At 37.1% G+C, this 18,722-nt stretch overlaps 2 protein-coding genes across 2 annotated transcripts; both read left to right on the top strand.

The window, feature by feature from the left end:
• Window positions 1–1,614: 1,614 nt before the first annotated feature.
• LOC121754875 (glutathione S-transferase T2-like) lies at window positions 1,615–2,400 on the top strand. Its single transcript, XM_042150167.1, has one exon. It carries the CDS (start codon window positions 1,615–1,617, stop codon window positions 2,398–2,400), a length of 786 nt encoding a protein of 261 aa, XP_042006101.1.
• A 1,012-nt stretch (window positions 2,401–3,412) lies between these two features.
• Window positions 3,413–4,087, top strand: LOC121754874. Its single transcript, XM_042150166.1, has one exon. It carries the CDS (start codon window positions 3,413–3,415, stop codon window positions 4,085–4,087), a length of 675 nt encoding a protein of 224 aa, XP_042006100.1.
• The last annotated feature ends 14,635 nt before the right edge of the window (window positions 4,088–18,722 follow it).

The following is an 18,722-nucleotide window of genomic DNA, read 5'->3' as shown; positions in this document are numbered from 1 at the left end:
AATATACTAGAGTATGTAATTTAAAAAATAATAATATGATTACGTGAAAATTAGGGGGTGTTCGGTTTGCAAGATTGTATCTCGATATTAAATATGTAGTGTGTTTGGTTCATGAGATTTAATCCCACAACTCAATCTTAGATGGATAATCATAGGATAGTTAGTCATTGCTAACCCCCTAATAATCTCACAACTCAATCTTGATTATATCTTACTACTATTTTATCTAGAAAATCGAACACCGCCTTATAAAGTACTCCCTCGGCATTTCATTTTGAGCACTCATTTTGAAAAAATGATAATAAATGATTAAAGTAGAGAAAGAGTAAAGTAAGATAGAGAATAGTGTAGATAATATTGTTCTCTACACTCTTCTCTATCTTATTTTTATATTTCTCTACTTTAACCATTTATTATTATTTTTTCAAAACAAGTTCTTAAAATGAAATGCCTCTATTACTGTAGAACGGATGAAGTAATTATTTTACTAGGTTATAAGCTATTGTATTGTACTTATTAAATTTGAAGTCATATTTCAATGTCAAAACGTTGCGTATTAATTTAGGGGGAAACAAGAATTAAATATTTGAATCGTCACTTCAATTTTCACTTGCCATGTAGTCCTACTCTTTTTGTGGCTAAAAATCGAATTTTTAAGATGTAACTATTAAAAGTTAATGGTTTCAGCATTTAGATATTGGTTAACTTTATACTGAGAGCTAGTAATTGCAAAAAGGTCATTGCTCAATTATTTCGACGTAGAAATGTACTCCACATAATTTTCCTAAAAAATAATATTCCTATTAAAATCAAAATCAAGATTTATGGTGTAATTTAGAAGTGTAATCCAATATTCCTCTATGATTTGGTGGGATCAAGGTAGTGGCTACTAGTTCGTGGCCAGATCTAGTTTGGTTTGGGGTCTGGAATTGGTGTTCAGTAGTTGAGTCACTTATGTCCGTTAAAATGTTCAGTAAGTACATCTCTAAGACTATGTTTATCGGGTGGGGTTGGTCGACCTCCACCTCACCCCACATTAAAAAAAAAATTAAATTGAAATCAATCTCCCTCCCAGATGCCAACCGCGGTCGCCCAACACCCAAACACCAACCGCCTGGTCTCAATTCCATCATCCAATGAGATTGTGCCAAATGGCACAATCTCATTGGTTGATATATATATTTTTTTAAATTAATATATCTTTAATATAAAATATTATAAAATTATAAAAAATATATCAAAATTCATAATTTTTCTTCCTCTATAAATAGAGACCACATTTGGTATAGTTTTGCATAAAAAAAATATCATCTTTTCTCCTCCTATAATCCTTCTTGTTTGATAAAATTTCATATTTTTTAGTTTACTTTGTTGCTAACTATGGAGGATGATGAGAATAATATATTCTCCAATTCCCCAAATTTCTATCCGTCCCAAAACTACAACCCTTCCCAAAATTTTAATCATTCTCAAGATTATATTCCTAGTTTTGATGATTTTCCAAATTCTGATCAATTCCAAAGTTCATTTCAAAACCAACATTCAAGCCAAAACATATCACCAACCAACTTGAGTGCTTCAAACACTCCACATGATTGGAGTGAGCAAGAAGATATGGCATTAATGTCTGCTTGGTGTTTCGTGAGTAGGGATGCAGTTGTTGGCACCAACCAAACTAATGCCCATCTATGGCAAAATGTTCTTGATCAATATGAGGAAACAAGAAAAGAAAATCCGGGAATGGGCCAACAAAGAAGTTCGGAGTCATTGAGACAACGCTACAAACGACTCAACACAAATGTCACAAAGTGGGTTGGTGCATACAAAAAAGCACATGATCGAGCTACGAGTGGCCAGTCTAATGATGACATTGAGAAAACCGCTCAACAACTGTATGGTAAGAGAAAATTTACTCACCATAAGGTGTTTGAGGAGGTGATGAGATACAATCCCAAGTGGGAATTGAAATTGAATAGCACCGGTTCAACGCGTTTCCAGCCAGATGAAGATAGTCTTGAAGAAAGTCGTGGGAGCTCAAAAAGGTCGAGGACTAGTGAGGAAGGAGGACCTCAAATCGACTCCACTCCTGAGAGTCGTTCTTCAACATTGCAACGTCCTACCGGAAGAGATCAAGCTAAGGGTAAGGCTAAAAGAAAAGGCAAAGAAGTTGCAACGCCATCGTATACAATCCCTAATGATTTCACTGCAGCACTGCGTGAAATGAGAGTCACACGTGAAAGGGAATGTGATATTCAGGAACGGAAGCTCAAGGCAGCTAGTGATATTCAGGAACGGAACATCAAGGCAGCTATCCTTACTCCGCTGATGGCTAGGAGGGACTTAACTCCAGAAGAAGAAGATCTGAAACGCAATCTAATAGCAGAATTGTTTGGGAAGTGATCATAGTTTATCTGTTTTAAATGTATGTTTCTTAGTATGTAACTTTCAACTTCTGCGCTTAGTATGTAATCTTCAATTTCCGTTGCTTAGTGTGTAATCTTTAATTTCTGTTGCTTATGTAACTTCTAGTTTATGTGATAAGCCATTCAATCAAAGCATGAATAAATGACAACCCATGTGATCACGAAAATCAAAGTATGACTACATGACAAGTCATTTCTATCACAAGTAGTGGTGGAATCCAATGACAACCCATGTGATCACGAAAATCAAAGTATGACTACATGACAAGTCATTTCTATCACAAGTGGTGGTGGAATCCAATGACAACCCATGTGATCACGAAAATCAAAGTATGACTACATGACAAGTCATTTCTATCACAAGTGGTGGTGGAATACAATGACAACCCATGTGATCACGAAAATCAAATATGACTACATGACAAGTCATTTTCTATCACAAGTGGTGGTGGAATCCAAGGATATCCCATATGATCACAAATGATAGTAGTGGCATCCTATGCTCAACAAATTGCTTCTATATATTTACCTATATGCTTCAAGAAAATTACACACAAATCCTTGCACAATTATTGAGCCAACTCTCCCTAAAAAATGTCATCAAGTTCTAATTTTGAAGCTTTCAATCTTCTTGAAGACAATGAATGGGAAGAAAAAATTGTTGAACAAAATCAGCAACTCGATCAACTAATCGAGGATATAGCTATTTGGCCAACAACCTTGCCTTCACAACCTACAACCCAGACGGCTAGAGCTAAAAGGAGATACATTGAAAGGAAACGCGAAGAGGGTCATCATACTATTTTCGAGCAGTACTTTACTGAAGATCCAATCTATCCTCCAGATTTTTTTCGAACAAGGTATCGCATGCGAAAACCTTTGTTCGAAAAAATAATGAATAAGCTCATCGACACCGACAACTTTTTGTGCAAAAGCGTGATGCTACTGGTCGACTTGGTATGTCTGCAATTCAGAAATGTACAGCAGCGATGAGGATGTTGGCCTACGGGGCAGCGGCCGACTTTCACGACGAATATTTGAGAATGAGCGCACAACTCATTCGCAAATCTCTCATCAAGTTCGTTGAAGGTGTAATTTCTGACTTCGGCGATGAGTACTTGCGAAAGCCCAACGAAGAAGACTTGACAAGACTTCTGCATATTGGAGAACAACGTGGGTTTTCAAGAATGTTGGGTAGTATTGACTGCATGCATTGGGAATGGAAGAATAGTCTCACTTCATGGGCTGGACAACATGCCGGAAGAAGCGGGAGTTCGACAATCATCTTTGAAGCAGTAGCATCTCAAGATCTGTGGATATGGCATGCTTTTTTTGGAACTCCAGGTTCGAGAAATGATATTAACGTGCTTGATCAATCTCTTATTTTTGATGATATTTTGGAAGGTCGAGCACCGAAGGTCAACTACATAGTAAATGGCCATGAAAAAAATATGGGATATTATCTCACTGATGACATATATCCTCAATGGGCGGCATTTGTCAAATCTATACTAGGTCCACAAACGATGAGGCACAAGTTGTTTGCTCGACATCAAGAGTCTGCTCGAAAAGATGTTGAACGAGTTTTTGGTGTTTTGCAAGCTCATTTGCTTTTATCAAATGTCCATGTCTTATTTGGGATCGTGATATTATGGGGAAAATAATGATTGCTTGCATAATCTTGCACAATATGATAGTGGAAGACGAAAGAAGCACATATTCGAACTATTGTGATCCGGCAGAATTTATTCAAGATCGACTTGGACAAAGTAGTCGTGAGAATGAAGATGGAGATGCGAATAATGATTTCATATATTCTACGAATAGGATTGCGAGTCTAGCTTCTTACATGAAAAACAAAGCCCAACTTCAAAATAGAGAAGCTCACAAAGCTCTGCGAGACGATTTGGTTGAGCATATATGGGCAAAATTCGGCAATTACAATTGAATGTCTAGTTTTCGTCTTATGTATGGGCACCAATTATGTATTTTGAATTTCATATTTCAATTATTGTAATTTATATTTTTATTAGTTTGTTTTTATAATTTTTAGTTTGTCATTTATTACGTTTTTCTATAAATTTACAATAATAAGTATTTCATATATTAATAATATTATTAAAAAATAATATAAAAATAAATATATATAGTGTGGTTGGGTGGTCATTGATAAACCATGAAAATGTGGGTGGTTGGGTTGGATGGATATTGATGATGTGGAAGATGATGTGGAAGAGATAGAAATGAATTAAATATTGAAAAGGTGGCTGGTTGGGTTGAGTTAGTTGGTTGCTGATAAACTTAGTCTAAAGGCATGTGTTATGTGTATCTATTGTAGCAAGAAAAAATGGATTTTTCTAGATCTTAACAAAACTAGAAACATCTGTTTTTTCTTGCTACATTATTCTTGATTTTTATTTTTCTAAACATTCTTGTTTGTAAGGAGCATACCAGTAGTATGTTTGTTGTGAGGGTTGACGATCTCACCATGTTGTCGGCTAGATAGGTCTTAGTAATTAGAGAATCCTGTGAGTATAATCCCTATAAAACTAAAATTCAATTTAAATCTATTTTTATATTTGTATATCAATTTAAAGATCTAATCATAATACTCCATATGTCCCATATTAGGAGTTACTTAGACTTTTCTGCATTCGTTTTATAAAAATGATAATAAATACTTAAAGCGGAGAAATGGTAAAGTAAGATAGAGAATAATATAGAGAAGATAGTGACTCCTAATGTGGGATGGAGGGAGTATTTAATTTCTTATTTTCAATATAGAGTTAATGAATTTTACCACTAATGTGAGGAATTTATACGTTCAATGAAGTGTTTTTAGAGCTTTTAGCTTTCTAGAAAGAATTGTTACATTAATTCACATATATACACATATATACGTGAATTAATACATATGTTGGTGAGGTATGAAAATCATTTTGAGTCCTTTAATCACTAATCTATTGCGAATGCATATTCCGACTAAATGAATGCCAATCATGGAGGCAAATTTTTTGTATTTATTCGTTCATTTTCCATTTATTAATTTTTATGTGCTTGTTTGTCTACTTTATGTTTTTTTCGTCACTCTCAACTCTCATGATTAACGTTTCTATTTTTGAAAACGAGTCATTTTAAGTGAGATGATTTGAGTTTATCTTAGACTACAATCCCTATGTACATATTGTAATTCAAATACTATGATTTTATTACACATCACTTGAAAGAGTATATCCACTAAGAGCATCCGCAATGGGCGGACGATGGCACGCCCGATGGTGCGCATCGTCCGCGCCATCCATCGTCCGCACCCATTGCGGGTGCGCGCCATAGGGCGCAGACGATAGTCGCGCCCTATACTTCTGTCGCGGGGGATAGTGCGGACGATGGCCATTGTCCGCCCCATTGTGGAGGTCGCGGACGATCGACCGCGGACGATGGCACGCGGTTTCGTTATTTTATAAATATCATTCATTTGTAACATTTCATTTCACGCGATTTCATTTTCGAAACTTACATTTACATAATTACTACGAAATGGATTGAAGCCCCAATAGTCCTACGTTTAACGCAGGGGTGCATTGGCCGGGTACAGAACCCGGAGATTATCGTTCGTTCGACACCAACACCCATTACGATCCCGATTTCAGTACGGAATCGTATGGGTTGTCTAACATGAAGCCGTCTCCGCACCGCCCAACCGCAGCGGCCGATCCCGACCCCGCCGCGACCGCTTCCGCCCCAGCCAGAAAGAAGCTGAACCGGCAGCGGGCGCAGAAGTTGCCGCCTCCCGGTGATTGGGATGAGTACGCCCCCGGCCGTACGAACTACAACGACGACGAAACTCTCACTTTGGCTCGGTGTTGGGTAGATATATCGGAATATCCGATATTCGCGAACAACCAGCGATAGATCGCGTACTGGGAACGCATCGCGAACCTCTACAATTCGGTCAAGCCGCCGACCGCGTACAAGCGCAAGCGTGAGCAACTCCGCAAGCACTGAGATCAAGTCAACAAGCAAGTGAACTTGTACGCGGCGGAGTTCGAGAAGTTCACGCGGTCACAGGTGAGCGGCGAGAGCGCGAGCGACGTGCGCACTAAAGCGATGTTGTCGTACCGGTCGATGTTCGGCGATTTCAAGCACGAGGCAATCTGGGCGCTCTTGAGGGAGAAGCAGAAGTTCCAAGGTGGAATTCTGCACACTGGTGCGCCGAAGAGGACGAAGGTCACCGAAGTTGGTGACTACACGAGAGCGGCAACGGCAGTCACCCGGTTGACCTCAACCGGACGTACGTGGATGAAGGGAGTTCCGGCACACCGGTGTCCTTCCGGTGTCCTTTCGGTGTCCTCCCGGTGTCAAGGCTGCGAAGGCCAAGGGGAAGGCGACCGCGACCTCATCGTCGACCGCTGCAACCCAAGCTCTGGTCCCGGTAGAGCTCCCGACCCAGACGGCCACCGCGTTTGAGTCGTTAGCAACAGCGTCGATGGCAAGGACGATGTTGCAGACGCACAGGGCCCTCAAGAAGTGTACCGACCCCGACGAAGTCGAATATCTCCGGGCGTTACTCGATGAGCTGCGTCGGAAGTTGGAAATTGGTCCGACTTAGTTTTTTTTTTTAGTTCAATGATGTAACTTTTTTTTATTAAAACTTCGCCGTTTGTTATTTAGACCGTTTTTTATTTACTCGTTACTTGTTATTTGAAAATAGTTAAATTAATTAAACAAAACAATAAAATATGATGTGGCGCGCCATAGGGCGCACCTTAGGGTGTCCCACTGCAGGTGGGGAGGTAGGAGGATTAAACTGCTGACGTAGGGCGTCATAGTGCGCCCCATTGCTAATGCTAAAAAAACATGCTACCGAAAACCTAAGAGCATCTCCAATAACCGGCGTCACTACCGCGACGCCGATTTTTCGCCGACGCCGGTTTGACGCCGAACCATTGGAACCAGCGTCGGCGAAATCGGCGTCAAAATCGGCGTCGCCATGCCGATTCCCGCGCTGACGCCGATCCTCACGGGCGCCATTGTGCGTCCCGGATCGGCGCCAAACCGGCGTCGGATTTAAATTTTTTTTTTAATTCGAATTTTAAAAATTCGAATTTAAAAAAAATAATAAAAATACTATTTATTTATAAAAATTATTTTTAATATTTAAAAACAATTTTTACAAATAAATTTATACAAGAAATTCGTAATAGCCCATATATATTTAATGGGCTTGCGAATTATGAAACCATTCTAGGTTGTCTCTCTTTTATAGAGACATCCTTGAATGTTTTATGTTCCACATTCGATGTGGGACAAAAACCACTCTAGGTAGTCTCTCTTTTATAGAGACATCCTTGAATGTTTTATGTTCCACATTCGATGTGGGACAAAAACCACTCTAGGTAGTCTCTCTTTTATAGAGACATCCTTGAATGTTTTATGTTTCACATTCGATGTGGGACAAAAATCATTCTAGGTTGTCTCTCTTTTATAGAGACATCCTTGAATGTTTTATGTTTCACATTCGATGTGGGACAAAAATCATTCTAGGTTGTCTCTCTTTTATAGAGACATCATTGAATGTTTTATATTTCACATTCGATGTGGGACAAAAATCATTCTAGGTTGTCTCTCTTTTATAGAGACATCTTTGAATGTTTTATGTTTCACATTCGATGTGGGACAAAAATCATTCTAGGTTGTCTCTCTTTTATAGAGACATCCTTGAATGTTTTATGTTTCCATATAGAAATATTGTACTTTTTTAATTGTACTTTTTAATTTTTGTACTTTTTTTAAATTATTGTACTTTTTTTTAAAATTAATGTACTTTCTAAATTTTAATAGTATTATTCGAATTTCCCGTATTTGTCTCGTAAATTAAATTTCGTATGTTGATACGAGTGTAAATTAAATTATATAATTGTTATTAGTGATGTGGATAGGTAGTGTGAAGGCTATGTGAGGGCTATTTGATGTCCAGTTGATGTGGCAAGCTGATGTGGCAGGAGAATTGTAGTGCTGATGATGTGGCAGTGTGAAGGCTATTTGATGGCTATTTGACGTCCAGTGCTATTGGAGATGCTCTAATTACCCACTATAAACTAATTTAAGTAGGTGTGCCAAGGGGATTAAGCAATAAAGAGATGTACTCCCTCCGTCCCGGGCTACTCGCTCATTTCCTTTTCGGCTCGGAGATTAAGGAATGAATGTATAGGAAAGTCAAAAATGACGGCTGTAGGTGAAACTTTTTACTAAAAATGGAAAAAGTGCAAGTAACTTGAGACGTCCAAAAAGGAAATAAGTGCGAGTAGTGCGGGACGGATGGAGTATGATGAAATGGATATTTTGGAATGAAAGCAAAAAAGGATGAGAAAGTAGAAATTGGTTAAATGCATGCATAGGTAGGGTGCAGACCCTCGTCACATCATCCCATTGGAATCCATCCCATTGAAAGGATATGAAAAAGGCAAGGATAAGAATTGATGATTTTAGAGAGAGAGAGTTTGCAATTTCAATTTCAATTTCAATTTCAATTTCAATTTCAATTTCAATTTCAATTTCAATTTGTACGTAAAGGAGTGATGGAGACGTGTCAACGGTGGCTGTGCGGCCCACTTACCACTACTATGGTCCCCAGACAAAACAATACATTTATTGCTTTTTGTTGTATTAAGATTCATTGATTCATTTTGTTAGATTGGATAGATTTACTTATTAATCTCCTCGAGATAGTGATGGAGTATTATGAGATTCTTCTTGGGTTATTTAATCTTTATTTGATAAACTTGGTTCGATTTGATCTAGTGTGTAGGAAAATTATGGAGTAATTTGTATAGTGGGACAGAGACTTTTAAGTAAGTAAGTAAGTTGAACGAGTTCGTTTGGATATGATGGTATTATCTTGTGATTAAGCTTATATATGTTCGAAAAGGCTCATCTAAGCTTACATAGTATATACAAGAGAGCCAACTCAACGGGTTTGTTTGAGTCTGGTAGCACTGTATCATCAACTTGCGATTCACCTTGTGGAATGATTTACTGAAAAAAAAATATACTCCATTCGAGTGCGTAAAATATGTTTTATAGTAAATAACACAAGATTTAATGCAAAATTAATAAAATAAATGAGATATATAACTACTTTTAGTGGATGATGGAGTATGAAATATATCTATATATAGGTGTAATACATACTAGTAATATCAAATAATCAATCATTCAAACATGAATATAAGTTAGAAAATTCATCTAAGTTCGAATAATTTCATGATGCTCCACTACACAACAATTATAAAATAAAACTTATTCAATTCAAGTACAAATTCAATGGTTATATGTGTATATGTGTCCAAGAGAATACAACAACATATCAAATATTCAAAATTTAGAAAATGAATTCATAACAATATATGGAGTAATAGTATAAAGTAGAGAAAGACACACAGTGGAGGGGAGTGTGTGTATTGGTGCCGGGTTAGATGTAAATGAGAAGTGGTTCGTTTCCCCTTTGCCGACAGGGATGGCGTGGGACCCATACACTCTTTATATTTTTTTCTAATAATTCACCATTATGATATTTTTTCCTGCCATTCTTCAATTTAAAGATAACATTATTATTCTATTATTGCACCAAATAACCAGGCTAGATTTTCTCAATTAATTTGGATGTCAAGCACACGAATTGTGCCACTCACACTTGAGTCATCTTTAAGACCATCCGCGAAGATGCAAGAAAGTGCACCGGACTGGCGACGTGATGCGAGCGAGCGGAGATGCAGGTTGAACTGCATCCGCTGCCTTGCCTACGGACCAATCAGAATCGAACACATATCAAAAGTTTAAGTTGTCGATTACTTCATAACTAACCGATTCGAATTCAGTTAGAGATTATCTGGTAACTGACCAATCCAGTAATCAACTCTATTTTTGAAACTTTTACATATTAACAAGCTCTTATTTTCTTTTTTACCATTCTTTTTTTCTTTTTATCTATCTATTTTAGGTCTGGATCAAGCGGTAAATTTTAACCGTCCATCATTTTTATACTAAGACAAGGGATTTATTTAACCTTCTTATATAGTTAGGGTATATATGCAACTAGAGACCAGTCTAAAAAATAAAACTTGTAGGGTCAAACACGATGAATAAACTCTTTGCTGAAATTTGAAGCAAGAGGTAGTCGTCGCAAGCAATGAATGTTAGACGAAGGAAAAATGAGACTTTGGACGTAACTATCACATTGTAAGATCAGCGACAAATCAAAGAGTGAATCAATAGAAATTTTCAATTATCATGTCCGGACAGTGAAGTCGATCAATTCGAGACCCTGTGTAGATATGTGATTATATACTAGCAATAAAAGTCCTAATAGCATACATACAATATTTTCAAAATTTCACCATCCTAATCCCATGTGGGCGAAATCGTTTTATTTCTTTCTATAAAGACACCATATATATATAATATATATTAAATTGAGTTGTAAGAACGGTAAAATGTAGTAATAATGAGAAGAACGGTAAAATGTAGTAATAATGAGCTGCAATTAATATTTTATATTCTCGTAGCAAACCTAGTGGTGTGATTTAGGTTTATAGACTTTACTTTTTTTCTATAAACTGTAGCCTACACTATCCTTGTAATTATACGTTCACACGAGTCAACTGTTGAATTAAGTTTTACCCCTACATGCATCAACCTACTAGGGTTTTAAGCTATTAATATGATAAATGTTTTATTTATAAGGGATATTGGTTTTCTATGAATCCAAGTTTGAAGATGGTGGGAAAAAATATTTTTTTGGAAAGTTTCATACAAACTAGGATTCGAATTATGAAGGTCGATTTTCTAGTGCAGTTATTTTTACCATCAATATCATAATAATGAACCTTTTATTTTGGCCAATTAAATAAAGTTGAGAAAAAATTGACACATAACTCAAAATTAAATATATTAATTTTTTTAATTATCAAGAGAGTTGCAAAAGGACGGAGAGAAGGATTCACGCTTCATAACATATTTTATAATTAATCCAAATGATGTTTTACATGTAAGCTTTAGAACTTAATCTAAGAAAAACTTATTTTGGCATATAATTTACAAATTTTAATCACCCTTATAAACACATACAAAAACTATGTGAATAGACAAATTAAATACATAAATACACAAGCAATTATGCATTCATTAGTATAGGATAATTTCGTTGTGTGTGCTCTTTATGTTTGTTCAAGAAAATCGATTTTTTTTGGCTTTAGCAAGTTGGTATATAGCCTATTTTTCCTAAAACATAAATGGCTAGGATTAGGAATTTCAATCTAGTTATAAAAATATACTCCATAACTCAAAATCACAGCACCAAAAAGAATATCACAACTCACAAGTCCTTGAATTAAACAAAATGAGCTTTATTATCCTTTCATCATAAACCGTAAATAGTTGGAAGAATAATGTTGATGACTTACATAATTGCAGCTTGTGATTATAAAATATGACATTAATATCTAATCATATTAATTTTTGGGGGGTACACAGAGTATTTATGTATGGGTAGTTACTGCTCCAAAATCTCAGTAATTGACACAAAGCAGAAGATAGCAGTTGATTAAAATAAAAAAAATTGTGCATCAATTGTGGGAATTTTAGGAAAAGAAAACATTACTTACTATATAATAGGAGTACTATTAATATTTAGTAGTACTACTCTTGATTGGAATTGCCCCAACGCTGACACCAAATTATATAGTTATATATGCATTGGGACTAACTCGATTTTTAAATAAAGTCTATTTAATTTTCTCCAAAGAGAAACATCATAAACCCGCGGGTATAGATGCTTGAGCACATTAAATTAGTAAATGCAAGAGAAATTAATTTTTTTGGTACACCTATGTGTAATTCCAAATGTATGTCTTATCATGTTGGTAGAAATAACCAATAGTATTAATTACATATGTGTATATACCTATATATGTCTGTGTGTGTAAAATATGCATGCTTGAGGTGTTGGTTTCTGGTGATTACAAGAGATAACAAAACCGGGCGTAATACAACCCAAAAGAAAGAAAAGGAGAAACAGAACTAAATGAAATTACAACGTAAGAATTCGAAACAAAGAACCGTGAACTAAGTTTAGCCGAGTCGAGGAGGCCTCTTCCCGCAAGACGAGATACGCCCCGGTAGTGCTCTTCGGTTTGGCGTGTCGTCCCCAAAGGTAAAACGGCTACGTCTCTATTGATGCAGCACCGCAATCACTAGAGCTCCGGCGAACTGGATGGAGGAGAGAGCAGAGCTTCGACAGAAAGACAATGCAGATAGAGGGAGAGAGCTTATGCAGAGAATGCTTGTATGTGTTGTGTCCTAATGCAGTGGTATGGCTAGCCTATTTATAGGCCAAGCCACCATGCAGGGTCAACCAGCCATTGAAGGCTCATCATGGCCAATTCGTAACCGACGTCGGTTACAGGCGTGTGGCAGGAGTGTGCCATCCGTGTGTGGAGCGTGTGGATTTCTCACGTGGCACCCGTGACTGTGCCTCGCTTGACGACGTGTCAAGCCACTTGGATTGCTGACTCGGCGGTGGTCCAAAAAGAATAGTTTGGGCCAAGCCCAAAGACCACCCAAAGACCAAGATCCAAGATCCAAGTCCAAGATCAAGTCCAAGCCCAAGCCCGAGATCGAGATCGAGATCGGGATCGGGCCCGGCACTCGGCCCGCGCCCACGCCCATGAGCACGAGCACGGGCTCGGGCTCGGGCGGGGCGGGCGGCGCGCGCGTGTGCGCGCGTGTGGGCTTTTTCACCCATCTTGATCCACTATAATTATTAAGTAACATAAAGTCACTTAATTTAAACACATTAAAGATGTATTAATCTTCCAATGTGGGATAATTAACACTAGTTAATTATTCCCTAAGCACATGCTCCAAGCTTTAATTAAAAGCTAATTATGCCCAACTTTAATCCACTATTTCTCACTCACCGGAAATCGGATTTGAGAAAGTGAATATACTACATTTATCTACGTAAAATGTAGATCGACGTTATATCATTTAATTTCACAAAATTAAATGTCTCGTCACATTTATTCTTTGGTCAAAACCATTGACCGGGCATATTTAATCCATGATTTTTACATGAGGCACATCGAATTGGGTGTCATTTATATTAGTAATAGTAGTACTCTCTCCGTCCCAAGATATTATACTCGTATACCACTTTGGGTTGCCTCAACATACTTGAGTCATTTCTATTTATGGTTAAAATTTACTTTATTATCAATCTCACTTCACCACTAAACAACACCTACTAAATTCTTGTGCCAAAAGAAATGAGTATAATATCTTGGGAGGGAGGGACTAGTATTTTGTAATTAGGCTCCACATTTCCAAGCTTCCATCTCTAGGGTTTATACTCCACAAGTCCACATGCCATTCCCCTCCCTCTCTCTCAAATTACACACACACATATGGATCAAAGGCTCATTGACTATTTGTCTGCCCATATTTTCTTTGATTTAGGTGAGAGTTGAAATTAATCTCAATAAATGTAATAACACATTTTATCATGATCAATTACATTATCAAGATAAAGGGTTCTTTACACACTAAAGTTTGAGGTATATATGCATAGCTAATCACACTTCCAAGAATTCTCAAGACACCTATGATAGAGAAAGAGGTGCAAATTACAAATTGTAATTAATCGTGATTTATACTTTTTCTCAAGTCACCATTATCAATGCATAATTTGATAGGTTTGTTACATAACCTAAAAAAGTACTTACCTTTAACCAAGGTAAAATTCGTTAGGGTAAAAAAAACCATGATCCCATAAGGAATTATTTAAACGCCAATATTCTATTATTTGAAATTCTTGATTTAAATGCCTATATTTATTTCAAATTTCGTTACTTAACTTTGAAGCATGCACCTACCTAATGATTTTGTTTACCCTTACCCTCCCCACACACACTCCTCTATTGTGAAATAATGAGTTATTTGTATCATGAATTATTCGTATCAGAGAGTTCTCAATTTTGCTATAACACGTGGTACTATAACTAATTGTACATGTTCGTCATTTATGTTCGGACTATCGACTGCAACAGACTCCTAAAGTGGGATGGGTTTGTACTCAACAATTTCCATGTATAATTTCTATATATTTGATATGTAGTAGTGCATCAGGTCATATAGGTTGAAGTAGATTCCTCTTCAGGGTGTAATAATAGGATGTATGTGCGACCCGTTTAGATCATGAGCTGACATAAAAGCCAGAGGTAGAATTGGAAGATAGGGTTAGGCAACGTACCAAACTTTTCTTAAATTCAAAGATGAGAAAGAATTGAGGTGGTCCAGCTAATAGAGATTAAAAGAAATGTAAGTGTATACATATGTTTGGCTGTCCAATTTGACAAATTGAATTTATGCATATGTTTCTTGAATTTATTCTTCGATGTCTTAACAGCCCACATGGCACGTGACCACAAGAAAATTGGCCACTTAGCCATGCGGACGATGGCACATCCATCGTCCGCGGACGATAGGGCTTTGACCACGCATCGTCCGCGGTATCGTCCGCCCCATTGCGGGTCACGCGGACGATATCGCAGACAATGCAACGCATTTAGAGGGTGCATAGGGCGTCCCACTGCAGATGGAAAGGTAGGAGGATAAAATGCTAATGTGGCGGACTTTAGGGCGCCCGATGCCTGCTCTAATTATAAAATATCTTTCCAAGGCTAACCTGGATTAAATCAGGCCTGGAGAATGAGGCTGATTAGGTTGACCCTTTGGACCAAATTCCAAAGATTTTTATTCAATTTACTATTGTGATTGGAATTTGGGAGCTACTCATGGCTACAACTATCTGTCTAACTAGTAATTTTACATAGCACAAAAACCCTAGATAGGTTAAATAATACTTAATGTGTTTTATTATTATAAATTAGTGGAAATGCATTGGGGAGTGAGATTATTGTGAATATTGTTGGGTTGGCGACCTAAAGATGACAAAAGCTTGGTCATGCAAAGTGAGATTAATTGGGAAAACAACCATAGGTTTCAAAGTCTATTATTAGATTATTATATCAAGGTGAGATGCTTCTTCTACCCTTAATTTAAAGTACTATTGATCTAAACTAACGAGATATGTTTGAATAATAGTAATTAAATGCAAGCTCGATTCGTGAAACAATAGTGCTCACAATTAATTTAACATACACGAAGTTAGGTGGGGCTACTTGAATGTAAATAGTAATATTCAATAAAATTAGGTTATTTTTCATTAAATATATCAAAAAAATAATTTTTTTTAAATATAATGGATGCAAATGAGCTAGTACTATCATATATGGCTTTATATTTCATCTCAAAAGGCATGAATTGGGTCTGTCATCATATTTGTGATTTGTTTGTCTAATTTATTTATATTAAGCTTTATCATGTTTCAATTCATCATACTGAATTTGCAATTCCAAAGAAAGAAAAAAACATGTACCTATTCTATGTCGCATTCTCGCTAGCCTTTATCAAGAATGGGATTTTTCGTAGATGATGTCAATACTAAAATTCAAGATATCAAAATCAAAATAAATGTATAAAATAAAACGGATAATGCTAATTAACACATAATATACGAGAACAATGCCCATGCTCCAATATAATTGTGTGCAACATAATATTTGTATGTCTATAATGCATAACACTATTCCATTTTCTCTCCAATTTATTTTCTCATGACCCATTTTTCTGTTGGTGATTTATTTATATTTGGTTGATTTTTGAATGTGTTATAGTCACGATAATCTCAATTTTTCCGATTTTGGAGGGGTAGAAGTGTGAATCCATGAATTTATCCAAGAAAAATATAAAATGAGGCAAACATCTCTATTGGTATTTGAAGAGTAGCCACACACACATTTCAATTCATAAACATGCATAGTCTTCAAAGCCCAACATTTTGAGTCACTCAATTGTCACACCACATGCAATTTGTTTAAAAATTCAAACAAGATTGATTAGATAAATGATTAAATGGGGAGAGATTCAATATATATCTTTGAAACATTAACTTTATATTATATAAATTAGATTCAATTATCGAATATTCGCACGCATTAGACTTATATCATTATTGTAATAATGAATTAGTTTGTGTCATGTGACAAGATCTTGGGATTGAGTCTCTCTGCACGAGCTCAAGGACTAATCTTATCTTACCAACCCCGAGAAATTTAATTATTAATTAAAGATAACCCATACATTTAAATTAATTAAAATCTTTGTATAGTATCAAAATGTGAAGATACATTTTATTGTTTGTGTTGCACATGGATTTTGGTTATTTAAGTGTTTCTTTCATATATACTCCCCTCAAGATATCATATATTTTATGATCTCTCATAGTTGATATTTAAGTATTTTCTAAAACTTGTAGTACATTAAAAAAATTGAAAACTGTAACATTCATTAAAATAAAGGTTAATTATAGTAAAAATATGTGGTAAATATTCGATCTTAAAATGCAAGAGTTTAATTTAACACCCCCAAAACGGTTACAGGCGCAGTTGTACACAAATATGTTCTCCATCATCTTGATTTCATATTTACTACTTAATGGAGTATGTTTTACAAGAAAATTAAATACACTTTAATTAATGCAGTAATTCTTGAATTTCAATTTTTGAAGTGGGCCTTATGCAAGTGTTAGTTTTTCTCTTCCATTAATCAACAAGCCCATGACCAATATCAAAGTCATGTAATAAGTCCGAAGTATAGTTTTAGCATAAAATTAAAATCCCACATCGAAATTCTTACAATTAAAAGACATATACTTATAGACATGGCAAACAGTAATAGTCATGACCTTACTTGAACATGATCTGTTATATAGGCTCGTATCTCTGTACCTTTGATTTCTAAGGAGATAGGAAACCATGTTTGGACGATGAGCCATAGCGCTCTTGATGCATCACAATGTCTCGGTGTCTGAGTTGCTAGTGTAGTAGAGGATTGTTCTCGGCTTGACTTGTCAAATCTCACGTGTGTAAAAAAGATGGGAAATAAAAGAATTAACTTTTTTACGAAATTACGAAGTGCTTCACCTATCATAAGTGTGATATGATCATCAAACATTATCACTTTTGCTAGGAATATTTTATTTTAATTTCCTTTTGTAAATAATTATTGCTATGAATTGCAGGGACCACCAACAAATAAAAACCCTGTTAATACAGTAAGTTCTCAACAAATGTTTACAAGAAAATTCACTTAGTGTATTCGGAGCGGATCACCTCTCCCACATCATACCCTATTTGCTACACCACCAATAAAATAGTGACATGTGTTTACTCTTTAAAATACTAGTATTAAAAAACAAGCAAAATCATACGTGGCATCTTCTTCACAAAATAGTGTATACTATTTTCAAACATTTCATCTTCATTTTCACTGAATTTTTAGTCGCTAGCCACCGGAATCCCCGGTCACCCGGCCACCTCGGCCTCTCTCTCTCGTTGCCCTTACTTCTCCCCTTTTTATTTACAACGTCTGGATCAACGTCTCGTACGATCCCATCGTCGGGAATCAACAACCCCCGGAAGTGCTCCTAGGAAAAGGTCACCGAGGCCGCCGCACATATAAGATGCTCCGCGCTCACTTTGACCGAGTCGACAGAGTGGTCAAAAAATTATACGCTATCTACAATAATGAAGCGGCTCATTACCAAAGCGGAGCCACGGGAGCCGACATTCTGAGGTCGGCTTTGCGAGTCTACTTCGACGACACCGGCAAACAATTCAAATATGTCGATGTTTGGGATGTCGTCAAAGACGAGGAAAGGTGGGCCGGCGGTGTGAGGTCCAGCTCGGGCTCGACCTCGAAGCGCACGAAGCTCACGGCGGGTGGCCAATACTTGTCTAGTGAGGGCGGTTCGGGCAGCGCCGCACAAGAGTTTGCCTCGCAGGAGGTTGAGGGCACGATAGACGATGCCGGGGGGTCCCCCCGTGGGTGCCGTCGGCCGCAAGGGAGAAATTCGGCGAAGGCGGCTAGAGGGAGGAGGGTCAGGGCCGAATCAAGCCAGGCGGGCTCGGGCTCGGGGGGACCCTCGAACTCCCTTATGTCCATGTACATGACCGCCACAATGGCGGACACTTTCCGCATGACGCCTCACCAATACCAAGCCTATCTTAACGGAATTGCGTTTATGGCAGCACAACTTGGCATTCCGCCTCCTCACGGTTTCAGTGCACCTACACCGCCTTCGGGGGATGATTCGCCGGCGGAGTAGTTTTTTTTTATTTT

The sequence above is a fragment of the Salvia splendens genome, chromosome 11, assembly GCF_004379255.2.
Source record: "Salvia splendens isolate huo1 chromosome 11, SspV2, whole genome shotgun sequence".
NCBI classification, from domain to species: domain Eukaryota; kingdom Viridiplantae; phylum Streptophyta; class Magnoliopsida; order Lamiales; family Lamiaceae; genus Salvia; species Salvia splendens.
The sequence above is the reverse complement of the archived record's forward strand: the minus strand, read 5'-3'. Positions and strand labels throughout refer to the sequence as shown.

Bases quoted from the DNA above. Each gene is read 5' to 3' on its own strand.
- LOC121754875 (XM_042150167.1), top strand. From the start codon at position 1,615: ATGGCATTAATGTCTGCTTGGTGTTTCGTGAGTAGGGATGCAGTTGTT.
- LOC121754874 (XM_042150166.1), top strand. From the start codon at position 3,413: ATGAGGATGTTGGCCTACGGGGCAGCGGCCGACTTTCACGACGAATAT.